We start from the raw sequence: 18,199 nt of genomic DNA on the forward strand, positions 1-18,199 counted from the left end.
AGGCTCTGAGCCTTTCATTGGGGACCTGAGCCCTTTAGGCCACCCCTTAATGATGCTCCTCTCATGGGAGTAGTCTTGGTCTTTCACAGAGTTTAAATTGTCAACCCTGCGAATGACTAAAACTGCTCCCTCAATAACTGATTTTGTGTACCAAAGAGTTGCCCATGCCGCTTCCCAGCTGTGTGTCTGCCTGCCAATTCTGGCTACTGCCCACCCCCCTGAGGCCTCCGTGGGGGGGGGGGAGTTGGATTCCTCATTGGATTCCTTCTGCACCCACAGGGGTCTATACAGCAACCAGCTTTGGGGAGTCTCCTCCAGGCTTCAAGTTCCCACTCTCTTCCTCCTCCTCAGCCTCTCCCTGCTGCCTTTTTATTCCTTTATTCCTTTTCCATTGGTGTTGCCCCACCTTCCTCTCTCCATGCTCACTCAACCCTTGCCTGATTCTCCCTGTCCCTTCCTCTGACCAGCCGCACCACCACTATCTTCAGATTGCTCCCACCTGGGTTCCAGCTCACTGGCTATTCTGGCCTCTGGCAATGTTACTGGTTGCCCTGCATGGCTGCTGTTGGATCCAGCAGGGACAGCTGCTGTTGCATCGAGACTACACAGACTACACAGCTTCTCAGGAGCTCCCCATGAACGAAACAGCATTTTCCAGATTTGGTTTAGATTCTGAGTATCAGAGGTTTAATTTAATTTAATTTAACCCCCCATGATATTCAAGTGTCTCCTGTATTCGAGAGAGAAACTTATCAGACATCTTAATGTTCCACAGATACAAACTATAAGAAAGTTTGGGCACCTTTTTTTTTAATTGCAATCCTTTATTTTCATATCCCAAAGTTCAGTTAAATGTTGAATTGTTCTCATTCATATTTATTCTCCCTCTCTCTCTCCCTCTCTCTCTCTCAATGTAATGCTAGGCTATCGAATGTCAGCACCCCAGAAGTGCCCAGAGGAAATCTATAAAATAATGCTGCGGTGTTGGGATTATAATCCTGAAGTCAGACCAAAATTCAGTGAGATTCACAAAGAGCTGTCTGCATTGAAAAAGAAAGTGACATAGAGAGAAACAAGCAGGACTCAAACTACAGGACTCTTTTCTCTTTTTCCAGAAAAGTAATATTTTCTGTCATGAACACTATGCGTTTATACCACATTACTTTCACTATTCTTCTAGGATTCTTTTTTAAAGTATCTGTTTGTATGCCAGTGTGTCAGACTGAAAAATGTCAACCATATGCTAAAGAGAAAGAGAGAGCTCTGCCAAATGCTATATATCCAGTCACAGTGATGTTGTTACTTAGGTTATGTGTAAATAGAAAACACATAGTATATATAGATTTAAGAAACTCTGGATCCTCTCTATTACTGTGAGAAACCCCTAGCAATGTCTTTCAGTATTTTTTCTCTTCTTTTGATTCGGCTCCAGGTTTTCACAGCAGTCACACTGTAAGCTGGGTGGTTTATGCACCATTCCTACAAATCTTAAAACCGAAGGCACAGTCTTTAGTATTACCTCAATTTCAAAGATTATACAACAAAGTGCTCTGGGGTGAAAAATATCCACCGGCTTATGTAATCTTGGATATACTTGTATTCTTTTTTTTCTTGCAGATATTCCAAGACAGGAAACATTTCCAATATAAAAGCATTATTTATTTTCAATTTTTAAGCAGGAGAAAAGAGCTCAAATCATCAGGAATCGGCATGCTCAAGTCTGTGTGTGGTATAGCCTTTTTTTAAAAAAAAATCCCAAACTGAATTTTTTGTGTGTGATGTATTTGTCAGGAAATGCAGATGATTAGTCTTTCAGAAGGATGAGGTATGGCAATACACAGTTGCTTTTGAGCATGGACATTTAGAAGTGCTGTCAACAAGAAACATGTTTGAGAATGAGAGTGGCATATAATGAAGGTAACCAGTAGCATTGATTTTGGATAGGGAAGGGAAAGTGAATTACCAGATTGGCCTTTGGAAGCTCTGTGAATTGATGTTCCTGTTCTGTATGCAGTTGGAGCAAGAAAATGGGGAAAAATATATTCCATGCACAGTGTCCAAAGAGAGAAGGTATTTTTCAGTAGCAGAAAGAAATTTTTAAGGAAACTGAAACAAGAAAATGTTATCTTTTGTCAAAAACAACACTGAAGAAACTACAGAATTGAAAAATTAAGTTGTAGAACTCCAGTTCTCTAATTGTGTTTGGATTTTTGTAGGTTTATTAAATGAACAATTTGCATACTTGAAATGAAAAGTTGGTATCAACATATGCCTTGCTAGACGAAAAGTAATGAATGGGGTAATGAGTTTGGGGCTTCCTGGATAGGAACCTTTCCTAGCTACTTCATTAGTTGATGGCATGGTTCTAAAATGAGGGATCCATCCTGTTAAAAGGATGTTAATTTGTGCCTAAGAGACAGCAAAACAATGACCACAGTACATCAGAAGGTTGATCATTCTAACTCACTTTGAGAGGTTACCCTAACTGAGCAGGGTAAAGATGGGAAAACAAAACAACATTCTGAACCTTAAATGATCTTTTGTACTGTAGGATCAAGATGTTGGTCAAGATTTAGACTGTATTACATGCTGTTTTGCTGATTCTTCTGGCCAGAGCACATTTGCTCTTCTGTGTGTTTTTGTGGTAGTACAGAGTGGTAATGTCGAAGAGGATATATTCTACTTGTAGTCTAGAAAGGTTGATGTCATGATGATAAAAATAATGTCTAAATAAAACAGTGAAGCATTGTAACAGAGAAAATATTCTTCAGTGTAAGTGGATATGTTAGCAGTCTAGTACAAGGGACTTTGGGGGCTTCTTGTCTTGTTACACAAGGATTGATACATGGATTCAGAAATCTAGTGCAGAAGCAAAAGGGTGGAAAGGAAATTTAGTGTTGTCTGTTTATCGTGGCAGTTTCTTTAGTTAAGAGTGCATAAATACTGGTCTTAAACATTTGTTTTAACACAAATAGGAAATATGTTGATGACAGTGATCCTAAAGAGATCCATTGTAGTGTGCCTTAATTCATTGGCATTCCTCTGTTAACTAAAATGCACAAGGACTGAATGGGGGAGAGACACCATGTGCGGGGAGTGGGGAGTCACAAATCACCCAGATGCAAGTCTTCTTCATCTATGCATTCATTAATGTACAAATGTAAGGACAAGAATGTATTTTCTTTTATTCATGGTGTTCTTAGTTTTTCTCATAATGGTGGATATTTTTATATAGGAAAGACTATACAGTTTCTTAATGTCTTCTGAATGTACTCTGCCTTTCAACAAGGAAAAGGATTTTCTTTGTCTTAATTTGATTAGCAGGACACACTGTTCTGATCTTGTACAGATGTAAAGGATAGCCGCTATTTATATTTGATTTATGTAAGCAGTTAGAATTTGCAATTCATGTCAGACTGCTGCTCAAATTGAAAAGCCTTTTCCAAACATGGAATACCAGTAGCATTTAGAGTTTGCTCTGCCTGCCCTCTGTCCAAAAGCGAGGATCAACCCAAGATCAGTAACCTTTTGAGATATTATTGGGGTTGGTTCATTCATAGAAAATAAGTTTAGTATATTGAAAGTTGTGTTTTTCATAAAATCTTATGATCCATTTTCTTAATATGTAACTTAGTAAGTCACAAACTCTAAAAATAGTGATATTATGTATATTGGAAAGTTAAATCCATACCAGATACATGTAGACATGAGCTATTATATTAACTGGAGTTGGTCAGCAAAGGAGAATTAGCCAAATGCACATTTGCTCTGTAATTGATTAAAGGGGGAAATAACTTGCATTCCTTACAGTCAAAACTGACATCAGCCATTTTCTTAATGAAATGAAATCAAAACTTTGCATTATTTGTAAATGGGGTGTGTGTATTATGGGATCTATATAGTTTATTTGTTACAACAAAATTAGAATCCTCAATTTTTGGAATTAAGCAATATTAATAGACACAACTTACTTTCCAAACAATACAATTTCAACACTTTCAAAGCCCTTGAAGTTTCACTGTTTAAACGTATTTGGAGTGTGTGGAGGAGCAGTTCAGATGAACATTCCCCTCATGTAATTAAGGGATGCTCTGGAAACATGTTAGGACATCCTCCAGTGACATCAGGGTAGGTGTGCTTTCAATGCAGCTCCATCCTGATCATGTGTACTGTGCTGCATCTCATCCAAACAAGCCCTTTGTCATTTGCATTGTTCCGTAACTGTGAAGCTTCATGGGCTTTGAAAGTGTTGAAATAGTATTTTCTTTAGGAAGCAAGTTTTGCTTCCATGTTAGCATTTCAGAATTAAAAGCCAAAGCCTTTGGAAACATGCCATGTAAAGTGCAACTTCAACTCAGTGATTTGAGTACATTAGCAGAGTCTCTCATTTTCAAGAAATGCAATTTTCAAAAGTTGTTTATTATGAAAATGCCAAATGTGGCCAGTATCTTTAACAGAAAAATTGCCTTCTTAAGAATCAAAGATATCTATCTACATTCTTCTGAAATGTGCAATATTGCAAACTGGTATATTGCAAACTGGAATGAGGAGACATTATCTGTCCTCACTCACACATAAACATTTAGTAATTTTCCTTTTGCAGGTCCTAAATTTCTTGACCTTCAGTTTCATGGGTTCTAGAGTTGTGAGAGGGAGAAAAAAAATTCCCTCCGTACTCTCTCTCTACTCCATGCATAATTTTATATACCTTGATCATGTCTCCCTGTAGTCACCTCTTTTCCAAACTAAAGACCCCCAGATGCTGTAGACCTGCCTCATTAGGAAGGTGCTCCAGGCCCCTGATCATCTTGGTTGCTCTCTTCTGCACCTTTTACAGTTCTACAATGACATCCTTAATATATAGTGACCAGAACTGTACAAAGTACTCCAAGTTTGGCCGCACCATAGATTTGTATAGGGGCATTATAATACTATTATTTTTATTTTCAACCCCCTTCCTAATGACCCCCTAGCATGGAATTTGCCTTTTTCACTGCAGCCACGCACTGAGTCAATACTTTCAACGAGCTGTCCTCCATGACCCCAAGATCTCTCTCCTGGTCAGTCACTTGACAATTCAGATCCCATCAGTGTATATGTGAAGTTGTAGGGTTTTGCTCCATCACTTTACACTTAATTTAATTTATTTATTTAACATATTTCTATACTGCCCAAAATTGTGTCTCTTGCTTACATTGAACCGCATTTGCCATTTCGTCACCCACTCGCCCAGTTTGGAGACATCCTTTTGGAGCTCCTCACAATCTCTTGAGGATTTCACTACCCTAAATAGTTTAGTGTCATCTGCAAATTTGGCCATTTCATTGCTTACCCTAACTTCTACATCAATTATGAACAAGAGCACTGGTCCCAGTGCTGATCCCTGGGGGACCCCACTTCCTACTCCCTTCCATTGTGAAAACTGTCCATTTATTCCTACCCTTTGTCACCTGTCCTTCAACCAGTTACCAATCCACACATGAACCTATCCGTTTATCCCATGACTGCTAGGTTTACTCAAGAGCCTTTGGTGGGGATTTATACTTTGAAGTCTGAAGTAATATGTATTTACCATATGCTACCTTCTAAATATTGAAGCAGATATCAAAACAGAGTTGGCAAACAGTAATGTATACAATATAAGCCACTGGCTTGTTTGGTTAGGAAACAGACATTTCTATAAGTTTTCTCACTGTTTGGTTTTATCTTTTCAGGTATCAGCTGACCCTGTTAGTTTATAATCTCCTCTACTGATAATATATTAGAGAAAGAAAATGGTGAAAATCAAAGCCATTAAATATTGCCATTTTCCTACTTTCAGACTCCAGGGTAGGATTTTTAGTAAATAAAGTTGCTCTCAAAAAGTACCGAGAACAGCTTTTAACCCTACCATTTTTCGTTGGATTCAAATTTGGAAGCAACTAGTGGCATTCATTAGAGATGTAGCTTTCTTACTTACTACTTGTGAAGACTCTTCACAATCAAAGATTTCCATCTAAATTTCTTCACTTGAGCATTTTGCAGTGGTTCACAATATTAAACAATTGGTTTCTTAATTTGAATGAGAAAGTAAGTCCATACTGTGTCTGTGTTTGTTATTCAAGGCCTAGTTAGCTGTATAACAGAATCATTATCAGTGTGTACTTTTCATCAAGCAGACATCACAAAGAGGATACCTTACTGGTGTTTCTGAAATGCTACATTATTAAACTGGTTACCATCCTGACCAATGAAGCACATGGACTTTAAGCCTCTGTGAGTCCTTGCACAAACATGCAAGAGTCCTAATACTTCCACACAATGTGTGTCTAATCTTAAGGCTGCTTCTGGAGCGCAGGAAACACTCAGAAATGTTTGGGTTCTTGCACAATAGTGCATTTGCTAGAGGACTGGGGGCTCCATGAGAACACCCACTGTACATCCACAGAGGTTCACTCAGTCAGGATGACTAACTTCAATCTTTTTTGAAGATATTAGTAATAATCTAAGAAGGCTAGATAATCTTGAGAAGAAAAAATATGCTACTTGGCTTTTTCTGATAGTAGTGCATCTCCCACCCACCCCCCAAATGTTATTTCCTCTGGCACTTCTGAGCTCAGCTATTTTCATGCAGGTCCATCAAATTCTGCGTTCTTGAAACCTAAGACATAACCGGGGTGAACTGTTGCCCGGCCACAGTTCTTTTCTCCCTTCAGATGTTAAACGTTAGATCTTGAAACACAAAGAAAAAAATGTGCAAAAGGGCAGAGTGCACATTGCTAAATGTTACATCCCTCCTTCCCTTTATAGCTGGCAGCATGTTGAGTTCTGTTTTGTAAGCAAAAGAACTTTTCCTCTGGCAAGAATAAAGCTATGAACAAGAAAGGAAGATAAGGTAAAGGAGGGCCAGATGGCTTAAACAGGCTTGTATGTTAGGAACTCATTATTGTGCAGCAATAGAACAGAGAGAGTAAGAATGGAAACATGTTATTTTTCCAGGTTATTTGTTCCAAAGTGCTCATTTCTGGGCTAAAGCATTCAGTGCATTATATGCAGGTAACTCCAAGCATGTAGGGAACCAACATTTTGCTTTCCTCAGGTAGTAGTTCCTCTGAAGCCATTTTCCCCTCTTCTATTGTCTTCAGTAATACAAAGGCTGTGTCACACATCACATGGGAGGAAATGCATAAGCATGTGACAGAGCTGCAGCCAATCATAGCTAATTTCCATGCAGAAATACAGGTGGCCCTTCCATATCTGCGGTTTTGCGAATCCACGATTGGGTCTTATAGACTCAGTTTCATTATCCGTGTGTAGAAAAATAGGCAGTTCGCCTATCTGTGCTTTTGAGTGGTCAGAAGTGACTCAGAAATTATTTCTGATGTCATTTCAGCCACTTTCCAGCAGAAAGCCATTTCGTAGCTATACATATATAGCTGAATATTCTACTGAGGGGTAGAATATTCTACTGAGGGTTGGGCTTTGCCGGAGACCTGGAGAATACGGTACTGTCCTTTTCTTCTCTTATTTCTGCCTCTCTTGCTTTTTTGCCCCCACCCCTTTTTGGTTAGGAACCTAACCCCCCAATTCACATTGACTCAAGGTTTCATTCTCTGTTTCTGCATTCGCACCTATAGGTGAGAACAGAACTCCTGCAAGGGCCACCTGTATTCCATTTCTGTCTTTCCTTCAGAATCCATATTTGTTATATGGGAAACAGCCTTGTTGCTGATATTTTTCTTGATGTTCAGATTATCCATGTTGTCTTTTTGTGTACATTTCATTAGAAATTCAGGCCAGTTAATTCTTTAATTCTTTCAGTAATCATTTACCTCAGTATTAACTCAACCCATTGTTTCTGTAGTATCATAATATTATAAAATCCTTTCCTCTACTCCTGTCATCTTCATTCAAAATATTGTTCCTGTGTGGATTGGCTTATTACAGGCCTGTGGAGCATAGTTCACTGAGGGCTCCTTAAAACCTGAAGCTAGCCCTGGAACGTTGCTCCTCTACAAACATTTCTAGAGAGCTGTTCTTGTGGTAGTAAGCATGACTTGTCTCCTCAGCTAAGCAGGACCTGCTTAGGGTCCACCCTGGTCGCATATGAATGGGAGACTTGATGTGTGAGTGCTGTAAGATATTCCCCTCAGGGGATGGAGGCGCTCTGGGAAGAGTGGAAGGTTCCAAGTCCGTCCCCCACCCGGCATCTCCAAGATAGGGCTGAGAGAGATTCCTACCTGCAATCTTGGAGAAGCCACTTGCCAGTCTGTGTAGACAAGACTGAGCTAGAGGGAACTATGGTCTGACTCAGTATGTAGCAGCTTCCTATGTTCCTATTTGTATTTGATAGGTTATTTAGAAAGTTGTGGGGTGAGGAAGAGCAGAAAAAAGGCTGTGTCAGAGAGTCAGCAAAGGGATTACACCTTTCATATTTATTTCAGAAATAAATAAATATTGAGGTACCAAGAAATCAGATGTTGTGGGTTTTACACTGATTACTCAGATTGTTTCCTAAGAATAACTTGAGCCAGGATCCAAAGAGCTACTGGAGGCTTCTTCACATTTTAATTGAACAGCTGACCCTCATGTTGTGTTGCAACCTACTTTTGTAACCTTTCTGTTGTTTGTTGTACAGCATAGGAAACTGTTCTTTGACAAATTTGTGTCCAAAGTCCTGTTGTGCATTTGAAACTGCTTCTGTGGTTCTGTGGATCCTTTCCTGGATTTCCAAATGCTTACTCTGAAAACATATATCAAAGACTCTTAATTTAAATATATTTAAGTGCAGCCTCCTTTTCATGCTTACAGAGATTAATTGATGTTATAAAGGTTCCTCTATGCCCAAGAATTGCACAACTAAAATAATATCCTTTTAAAGTGGGATTTTGGGACCATCTAATCAGACCATCTAATCAGGACTTGAATGTTGAAGGCTTCCAAGGAGGTTGGTTGATATTTAGTCTTCATAGACTAAATTCATGGACTTCTCACACTAGCAGAGAAAATTAACTTGTTGAAGCCAATCAAGTTAATTAATTAATAAGATTCAAAAAGCTAATATGAAGCTTCTTGAATTCCCTTTAAAATCTCATAAACCCTTGCTTTGTACTAAACTTGACCTCTAGATGCTTTTAACCTGAACAGTTATGCTTCAGGATCAAAATATGACCAGAAATCTCCATGGAACAAAGTCCAGCAAAGTAAAGGGGTCAGCTGATTACACTGTGTAGCATAAGCACAAAATAGAATATTACAGCATTGTAGATACACTTTACAAGGCAGTGACATCATGTGACCTGAGCAGACTCTGCCACTATTGGGCCTAATCACCAGCAGGTTTACATCTGTAATGTAATTATAGCTCTGATTGTAAAACACAGCCTGTCTCATTTTCGCATAACTAGGATATCATGTGCATCAAGGAAAGAGAAAACCGCTCTAGCTCTGCTATTAACATGCCAAACTAAGAAGACCTGGGCATAAAACAACAACAACAAAATTCTAAGCCATTGGAAAGAGGGCAGTGCTATTATTATTAGCTTACAGAGGAAAGATTCTTCTTCAAAGATGGAAATGTAAGATCATATCAGATCAGTAATTCTCAAATGTATCAAGGAATAACACAGGACGTTTTTATTTACTGCCCCCACCTCTTTAAGCTTTAGAAAGGTTAGAAAAAATTCAGAAGGGAAAAACATAGGGTCCTAGTTGTGTAGACAGGCAGAACAATAAAAATGTTTACAGTAAACCTGACCCAGCCTGTAAGGTTATGTTTAAAACTTACTTGGATTTTCACTAAGCCCTGCTACTCTCATAATTCTTCAATGCCAGAAGAATTGAATCCCTCCTAGGAACATGTTTTCAGGATTATTTTGTGCTAAGGAATGCCATGTGCTTCAGGGCTTTTTTCATCACAACAATACAAAGGTTTGTAACTCACTCTTAGGGGGTTTGGTGTTGGCCAGGGAGTGTAGCTGAGTAAGGACCTCCTTTGATGCAAAAGAGATTTCACAGTCATGTGACTGGACAAGAAGGAAGGTTGCAGAAAGGATGATTGATTTGACAGTCATAGAAGCAATATTTTCCAATATGTTTTATGGATATTTTTAGCTGTTTCCATGGAATTGGGTTGGACCACAGGGGCTTGCTAACAAAACATAGTATAACAATATTACTCAATGCTGAGTAGGACACTGCAATAGTTTACAGCTTTTTACATACATGTATTATGGTGTGGATTTGGGCTTTTTTGTTTTTTGTTTTTAGTTAGTGCCAATATATGCACCAGCAGGTTTAATATCAGGTAAAGCACCTTTATGCTCTTTGTTGTTTAAAAATAATATATTTGTGAAATACATTGATAATACATAACACTGGAAAGGGTTGCATCTTCCCAAAACGTACAGGTGCTTAAAAAGGGAGGAAGGGGAGCTTATAGTAGCTTTCCCAGCTTTTAACAAGCGTCAAAATGATAGTCTATGTAATACTGATTAGTTGTCTGTCCTTTTGTAATTTTAACAGATCGACATTTTATCTTTTATTTATTTGACTTTTTTTTTATATTCACGTTGGAACCGAAGTTAACCTTGTTTCACTTTCCTAACCTGTTACAAAAAGGGGATCTTCTGTGTTCTTAGAAATGAGAGTTTCAAACAGTCTCTTTCTCTTTGTCTGGACCAATTACCACTAACGGGTCTGTGGGACCTTTTTTTACTGTATTCTTTCAATAAATGTACAATATTTGTATCAGGTGTGGTCTCAACTTTTATTTGGTGTTGAAATATTACGGTTCCTCCTCTTCTAGATAAATATACCTGTCACTGTCAGTAGGAAATGAATATCATTACACCGTATTAAGTAATCTTCCACCTGTTTGCAGGGCTTAAATATATTTGTGTTGCTGTTTTTTCGAAGGTCTGACTTGGACTATGAATCATTCAAGCTAATTTCCCACAGAAAACTGGAGAACTCCTTGCACACCCTGGTTTCCTTCCCTCCCCCCTCCCCCAGCAGCCATTTTTAAGTCCTTATGTTCAGAAGAAACCCTAAAACAGTAAAAGCTTTTCTTAGACATTCTGAGTGTTTGAGGGTACTATGCATGACTCCCAATGAGGAAGCAGAGATGTTTCTTCATACCTCCCTATCTCGTGGAGACCTTTTGCCCACCTGTACCCTAGAAAGAAGTACATTTTCTGAAAATAGCTTTACTGTTTCTGGAGATTTGTATTTTCATTTGAAATGAATGACTATCCCATGCTGTATTTCCAAATCTGGGTGAATCTCCTTTTAGACTAATCATTCTTGAGGATCAAACTAGATATTTCCATAAGCTCATGCTATGCAGCTGTGTGGTTGATGAGTTTTTTAACAGCCATGGGTGCAGATTGGAAATACAGCAGGCCAAAGGGTGAACGTCCCCTCCCCCTGCTACCATCCAAATTTAGATCCACCCTCATATGTGTTATTTTACAAAGGAAAAACATGTACACCAGGGGCAGAGCCACCATTGCACAAGGGGGTTCAAAGAACCTGGGCCGCTGTGCTCAGGGACTGCACCTTGCGCCCCAGCCACACCCCCTGCATCCCAGCCACACACCCTGCATGCCCCGTTTGCAAGCAGATTCTGCCAGCACCACATTTGCAGTGTGGCCAGGGGTGAATCTCCCTGCTTTAAAAGACAGGGGGATTATTTCCTGGCCAGGCCGGGAAGCCGGCGCTATCTAAGCTTCTGAAAAGTGGAGCTGTGCTGCCCTATTTGCAAGCGAAACCATGCATCCTGATGTCTGACGTCAGACACTGCGTCTGATGTCAGACACAGGGGGCATGGCTAGGGGAGGCCTCTGGCAGGAGGCTGAACGGGGGCTGCCGCTGGCCTCCCTATGCCACTGATACACATAGCTACATCCTTAAGGTACTCTGTAGTTTAGCCCCAAGAAACTGTAGGGCAGGCCACTTTCTGTCAATGTAACCATTGTTTTTCAATGTTTGCACTGTAATGCCTTAACTTCCATTTCCAAATTCATACTCTAAAAAGAGCAAGACACCTCATACACCATAAAAGAGCCAGCATGTGATACAAGGATGAAAGGCGTGGCCAGGGCTGTCCTTAGAGAGCCGTGGCGGGGTGCAGGGCCCCCTTATTTTTATTTATTTAGCACATTTGTATACCACCCAAAACTTGTGTCTCTGGGCAGTTTACAACAAAACAATACAAATTAAAAATGTTAAAACATGAAAATAATTTAATTTTTAACACAACATTAAACCATTTAAAACTTCCAGTTAATTGTAATGGCGGTTAATAGAGTGGGGCTCAGGGCAGTCACCCTGCTTGCCCTGCCCTAAGGACAGCTATTTAAAGTAGAGCAGGGCAGGAATGGAGGGTGGTTTTTCACAGCAATTGATGGGGGCAGGTTGAAAAGATGCAAATATGTTTGCAGGGTGTCCCAAGACAACCGGGCCATTGCTGTTTTGCCATGCTGAGCTGTGTGTGACAAAACACTGGGCTGTTTGTCTTGGCAACTGGGATGTGATTGCTCTCTCCCACCCATCAGAGTAAGGCCAAAGTCATGGGCTTCATTTGCCCTCCTCGCAGATATTATCGTGTAGCCAAATCTGATTGGTCATCTGGCAACTTGATGTCATCATGTTCATAACATGGTGCAGAGTTGCACAATTTCAGCCCTCCTGCAGTTATTGGACTGCAACTACCATCATCCATGACTATTAGCTATTGTGGTTGGGAATGATGGGAGTTGTAGTCCAACAACAGTGGGAAGGCCAAAGTTGTGCAGCCCTCATGTGGGGTGTCATTTACTAGGAACACATAAAGGAGAAAAGATCAGATGTATCTAGGCAGAAATTCAACAAGCACGGTTTCACCAATCGCTTGCTAGAAATGCACCGGATGAATTTTTGCCTATATGTCCTCCCCAGCCCAATTTCAGGTTGATAGACTAAGGTAAAGTATGGGTGCTTAGGGTGTGATCTTTTGCATGAAGGGTAACAAATCGAGTGGGGGCTTTTAAACACTGTTCTGTGGTACACTACTTCTTTGTGTATTGCAGCATATGACAAGTTTGTCAGGGAGGCAATATTTTACCTCACCTATGGTGGCAAAATAACTTGAGCCAGCCCTGCTGTCAAAAACACTTAAAAAAAACAACAAAAAACCCTCAAAAGCCACAGCCAAGTCTAAAGGCTTGCCCTTCTTCCCAGTCCCCCAAACGGCCAGATTTTTATTTATTTTTTAGTTCCTAGTGCCTAGTCAGGGAGCAAGGGGAATGTCCTAGGCCTATAATGAGCTGATAAAACCTCTGTATGGCACTGTTCTGGTTGTGGTTGCAAGGATTTGAGATACCTATATCAGTCCTATACCTATATTGATGCCTCCATCACTATAGGGATACCTATATTACCCCTATGTAATATTCCACTTACAGCAGCCGATCTTACACCTCCATGGCAATAGGCCTGGGGATAAGGGACAATGTATAGGACAGGACACTGTCCCTTCCTAAAAATGAGAACTAAGAGGCTGTCACCTTTTCTTGCACTTTAATGACTCCCTCCTTTCATTGAAAGGCCTATATATCGAAGAAAACCCTCAAGGAAGGTGGGTTTAGGCAGATGTTCATCACTGAACTGCGCAACATCCGTGCAGAGAGATGTTGTGGCAGCAGATCAGGCAGCCAGTCAGGTCTGGATTAAATTCCTGCCATGTCAAAACCAGTGACAGCTCATCGTGATGTTTTTAAGCCATACACTGACTAAAGATGTGGCACATCCTTTAATCTTTCTACACAAATATGTATATGTCTTCTTTTAACATTATTTAAAGTGGAAATAATGAAAACCGAATATCTTTGTTGAAAATAACATCAATGTCTTCAACAAACACTTTATGAGCACCAGACTAGCACCCATTTGCAAATCTTTGTCATCACAATAATATCAATGCTTTGGGATTTATTTGCCAAAAATCACCCCTGCAAAATATTTATATATGCAACATTTGGAGATGTTTAGTCAGCTGTTCTGTGAGATCTCACATTTGGCCCACTTACATCCTGGTTAAAAGCTTGGCTCATAAGAAGCTCTCTTGTCAGAGAGAGTTTCAAAATTTATATATTCCATTCCATAGTTCCCTAACTTCTTTAAGGATTTGAGACTGTCTTAGCTTGCATTGCTTTCTTTCAGCTTCAAGTCTTATTCTGATTCTAATACTTGCTGTCAGTTTAGCCAATTATGTAAAATCCCAAGGGATTTTCAAGAATGGAAGTTGTTGATTTTTTTTAAAAAAATAGTTTTGTGGATTAAAACACTAGGGACAGATGAAAGAATGATGGAGAATATAAAAAGACAAATTTCCACTTCTGCTTCTGTGGTGGGTGAGGGCTGCTGGCTGGGCATCCTTTTCATTGCCCAGGAGTTTGTTCACCCACTGCAACGGTGAAATATAGAATCCATTAAAAAATATAATTTTTCTATTAGGCTAATTGGTTTCTTAAAGCTTTTGATCTTTATCCACCACAGGTAGCCAGAACAAACATAAAAGTAGATTTTGTTATGCATCAAAGAGCCTGCAGTATATGTTGAACTTTTGAGTGGAAAACTGCAGTTTTTTAAACACCATCCCCACATTTTCTCTTCCTCTACCTCCTGCTGATTCGCCTCGTATGGCTTATTTACACTACATACCTGCCAATGTACATGATGCAGCTAAGAGCTTGAGCTGTAAGCCATATTTTTTTCCATTTTATCTTGACACATTAAAATCCCATGCCATGAGGACATAAGAAGACCCCTGCTGCAGCAGACCAGAAGTCCATTGAGTCAAGACTTCTCCATCCCACAGTGACTAGCCAGATGTTTCTGGGAAGTCCAAGAGCAAGGCTTGAAAGCAAGAGCATCTTCATGCTATTATTCCTCAAATCATTCATTGATTTATTGACCTATCGTGGCTAATAGTCAGTAATGGACCCATCCTCCATCAATTTGTCAAATCCCTTTTTAAAACCACCAAAGCCAGTGGTCATTATTTTGCAGCAGTGAAATCTATGGTGCCATTGGATCATGGCTAGTAATATTTAACAGTTTTCCAAATATGGCAAAGATCTGAGAAGGCGATGATGGAACTTCTCCATTAAAAATTCAAAAATCTAAGAGTGCAAGTTCCAGGTCATACCTTGCCTCAGCCTTGAACACACTGGGTTTTAGCAAACCTACGATATCCCTCTTCACATGTTAGAAAGGAGGGGTGCTGTACTCATATACATCATCCTGAGAACATTTATTTATGTTAAAAATAAATGCCCATAAATAAATAAGCCTTTAACATCCAAAGAAGGCTTATTTCTCAGCATTATGTGTTGATACTGCATGTGGAGGTCAGCATCTGTACACTTAAGTTACTAATATGTTCTGGACTGATCAGATCCACCAACACTGCACATTCCTGATGCACTCCCTTGACCTCTAGGTTGAGAGTATCAAATTTGGAATGGATGTTAAGTTGAAGTCACTGTACTGTAGTGCAGATTCTCCAGCAGTTCATCCAGCTGAGACTTTCTTGAATAGGAAGAATTTTTAAATGGGCTGTTAAGCTGACAATTTTTACGGAGCTCTTGGGTAATAATGGGTAAGGCTATGGAGAACTGGGGGCAACGACTCTCTTTCAAACCCCGCTACCTCCAAAGGTCAGGAATGGTAGAATCTGCCAAGAAACTGCTGCTAATTAGTGTGGAGGCAGCAGAAAGAAGGAGAAGGAAAAAATAGAAATGACAGTAGTTGGTAACTTGGGGGAAATTTAAAAGCCTCCTAGGCAGTGTGTTGTGGTTGTTTGGTATAGCTGCAATGTTTTTAAACTTATCTAAATGTACATGTCCTCGGGAGACACCAAAACCTTTATAAGAGAAGTGGTGCTTGCAATGAACAAGTTGTCAGAGATGTGGACTGACTTGGACAGAAGGGGCTTTATATTAGACAGAAGTTCAGAGAGTCAAGATTCATGGACCGGGCATTCCATGCTAAAGATTTAACAAAGGGGAATGAGGATTAGGGCAGTGGTCTGCTTGGGGGAAAGCTGTAGAGATTTAGTATGCATCCTCACTGGCAACCCGCAGCAACCAATTAGACTGCAAACCAGTCATCCAAGCAAGCCATTCATTTACCCTGTAAGCAATGCTGGTGGGCAGAGTTTGGGAGTTGTGCTGTGCACAAGCTCTTCAGTTAAGCTAGTAGCTGAGCTAGGCAACGCAAGTCAAGAAACACATACAGCAGATAGAGGGATATCTCTATTGGACCAGCTACTAATGTGTAAAGGTGTTCCAGTGGGCAGATTGTAAACACAACAGATAGGGCTGTGATGAAGAGTTATTTCTGCTCATTTCCAGCAATCATCAATGTCTGGGCCCACTGGTAGTTCGCCCTCCCGTGCTGATTTGTTTGGACCAGCTGTGATTGGACGAGGCATCCAGGGTGCAGACAAAGTGGAAACTTGATGCAGCTAACACAATAATAATAGTTAGATATTTCCATGGGGGAGGGGAGGAGAGAGAGCGCCTCAGTGAGGTAAATGATATTTCATCTATGGTTTCTGCTTAAATGCCACATGCAGTTTGATCCATAGGCTCCTTAAAGAGCCATTGGCTCCAACGTTACTCTTATTTAGTTAATAGAAGCTGCAGGAAGCCCAGTTAGGATTGGACCATGGTGGGGAGAAAGGTTAAGCCGGATTCCCCTCTCTCATGGCTGCTATTGACTAAACAAAAACTCAGCCCATCAGGGTAAATGACACATTAAAAATCATGTGTAGCGTGGCCCTATGAAAACAAGTTATAACAGTAAATAATCTATGAGTCCTAATAAAGCCAAGAGGACTCCTTCAGTGTTTTGTGAATTGTCTTCCTAGGAAATGCAACGTGATAGTGATAAACAAGCCTAATAGGAAGAAGTTGTCTATCCTCTGGCTAATTAACTGAAAATGTTATTGATGAACCAGGTCACTGTGAAGACCCTTGGTTAGAAAAGTAATCTATAGGAGGCATGGGACTTATGTGAAGAAATCTAATTATTAAAGCCAGGCTGGGTAAATAATTGGTATGGAGTATTTTAAGCCCCTCAGTCTGTCTTATCAAATTCATACTATTATTTAGAACCTATATAGTAGCCTACACTTCCAGTTTAAAACTTTCAGAGCCCAAATGCTTTATTAATCTTTAGAGTTTACTGAGATTTCCTAAACCACCCTAAAAAAATAATGCAGCTAATGAGGGGTAAATGGAGCAAGATGCTACAGAAGGAAACTAAATTGTTCCTTGGCTTACTATTAAGTGGTTAAATCTGAAAACAGGCATACAAAGCATACATTGTTATAAGAAACTGTACATGTTCTGGCACATGGGTCCCTCACCCTCCCAAGCCAATTGTTTGATCTCATGGTGATTGGTTAGTCTCTCCAGCACCTCTGGGGACCTTAAGAGTTTGCAGTCTTTTCCACAGGGGAGGAGTTATCCAGTTAGATAAGTCATAAAGTTTAGGACCACTTAGTTGTAAGGTAGGTCTCACATGGCATCTGGTGGGTATTTCTGGAAATTCAGGACAATGTTTTCCAGAACATTTTCCAAAGAAGACTCTCCTGATTTTGTTCCTCCCTAAGCCACCTAATGGCGCAGCAGGGAAATGACTTGCCTAGGGAGCAAGAGGTTGCCGGTTTGAATCCCCACTGGTATGAGAAACTTCTATATTGGGTAGCAGCAGTATAGGAAGGTGCTGAAAGGCATCATCTCACACTGCGTGAGATGAGGCAATGGCAAACCCATCCTGTATTCTACCAAAGACAGCCACCGGGCTCTATGGTTGCCAGGAGTCAACACTGACTCGATGGCACACTTTATTTCATTTAACCCAAACAAAAGCAGAGCTGGAAACCACTGGGCTAAAAGGCTTAGGTAGGAAGATAACTCCTTAGAGAAAGGCTGGTTCACTATCATCATTAATTATCACCATCATCATCATTAACTGGCATACAGTGCAATGTTCCATCTGCCTTGTACCAGAGTGCAAGTGCAGTTGCTCTTGTACAAAATGGAAGAACTGCACAAATGCAGTTGCACAATGAACGGCGATTGCATTTTGCTCAAGAGAGCTCTTGTGTAACTATGAACACATTCCATAATAAGGCTGATGAAACATTGCACAGTATGTAAGCCAATAA

At 40.1% G+C, this 18,199-nt stretch overlaps 1 protein-coding gene across 5 annotated transcripts in view; it reads left to right on the forward strand.

Moving 5' to 3' along the window:
- The window catches only part of FER (FER tyrosine kinase), a 288,734-nt gene extending 278,003 nt beyond the window's left edge, over positions 1-10,731 (forward strand). For all 5 annotated transcript variants that reach the window (XM_053296742.1, XM_053296743.1, XM_053296746.1 and 2 more), the window contains one exon: positions 924-10,731. In XM_053296742.1, coding sequence (XP_053152717.1) covers positions 924-1,066 — 143 coding nt within the window. In that variant the 3' untranslated portion in view covers positions 1,067-10,731. The remainder of the gene's footprint in view (positions 1-923) is intronic.
- Positions 10,732-18,199: the final 7,468 nt, after the last annotated feature.

Source organism: Hemicordylus capensis, chromosome 2 (assembly GCF_027244095.1).
Source record: "Hemicordylus capensis ecotype Gifberg chromosome 2, rHemCap1.1.pri, whole genome shotgun sequence".
NCBI lineage: Eukaryota > Metazoa > Chordata > Lepidosauria > Squamata > Cordylidae > Hemicordylus > Hemicordylus capensis.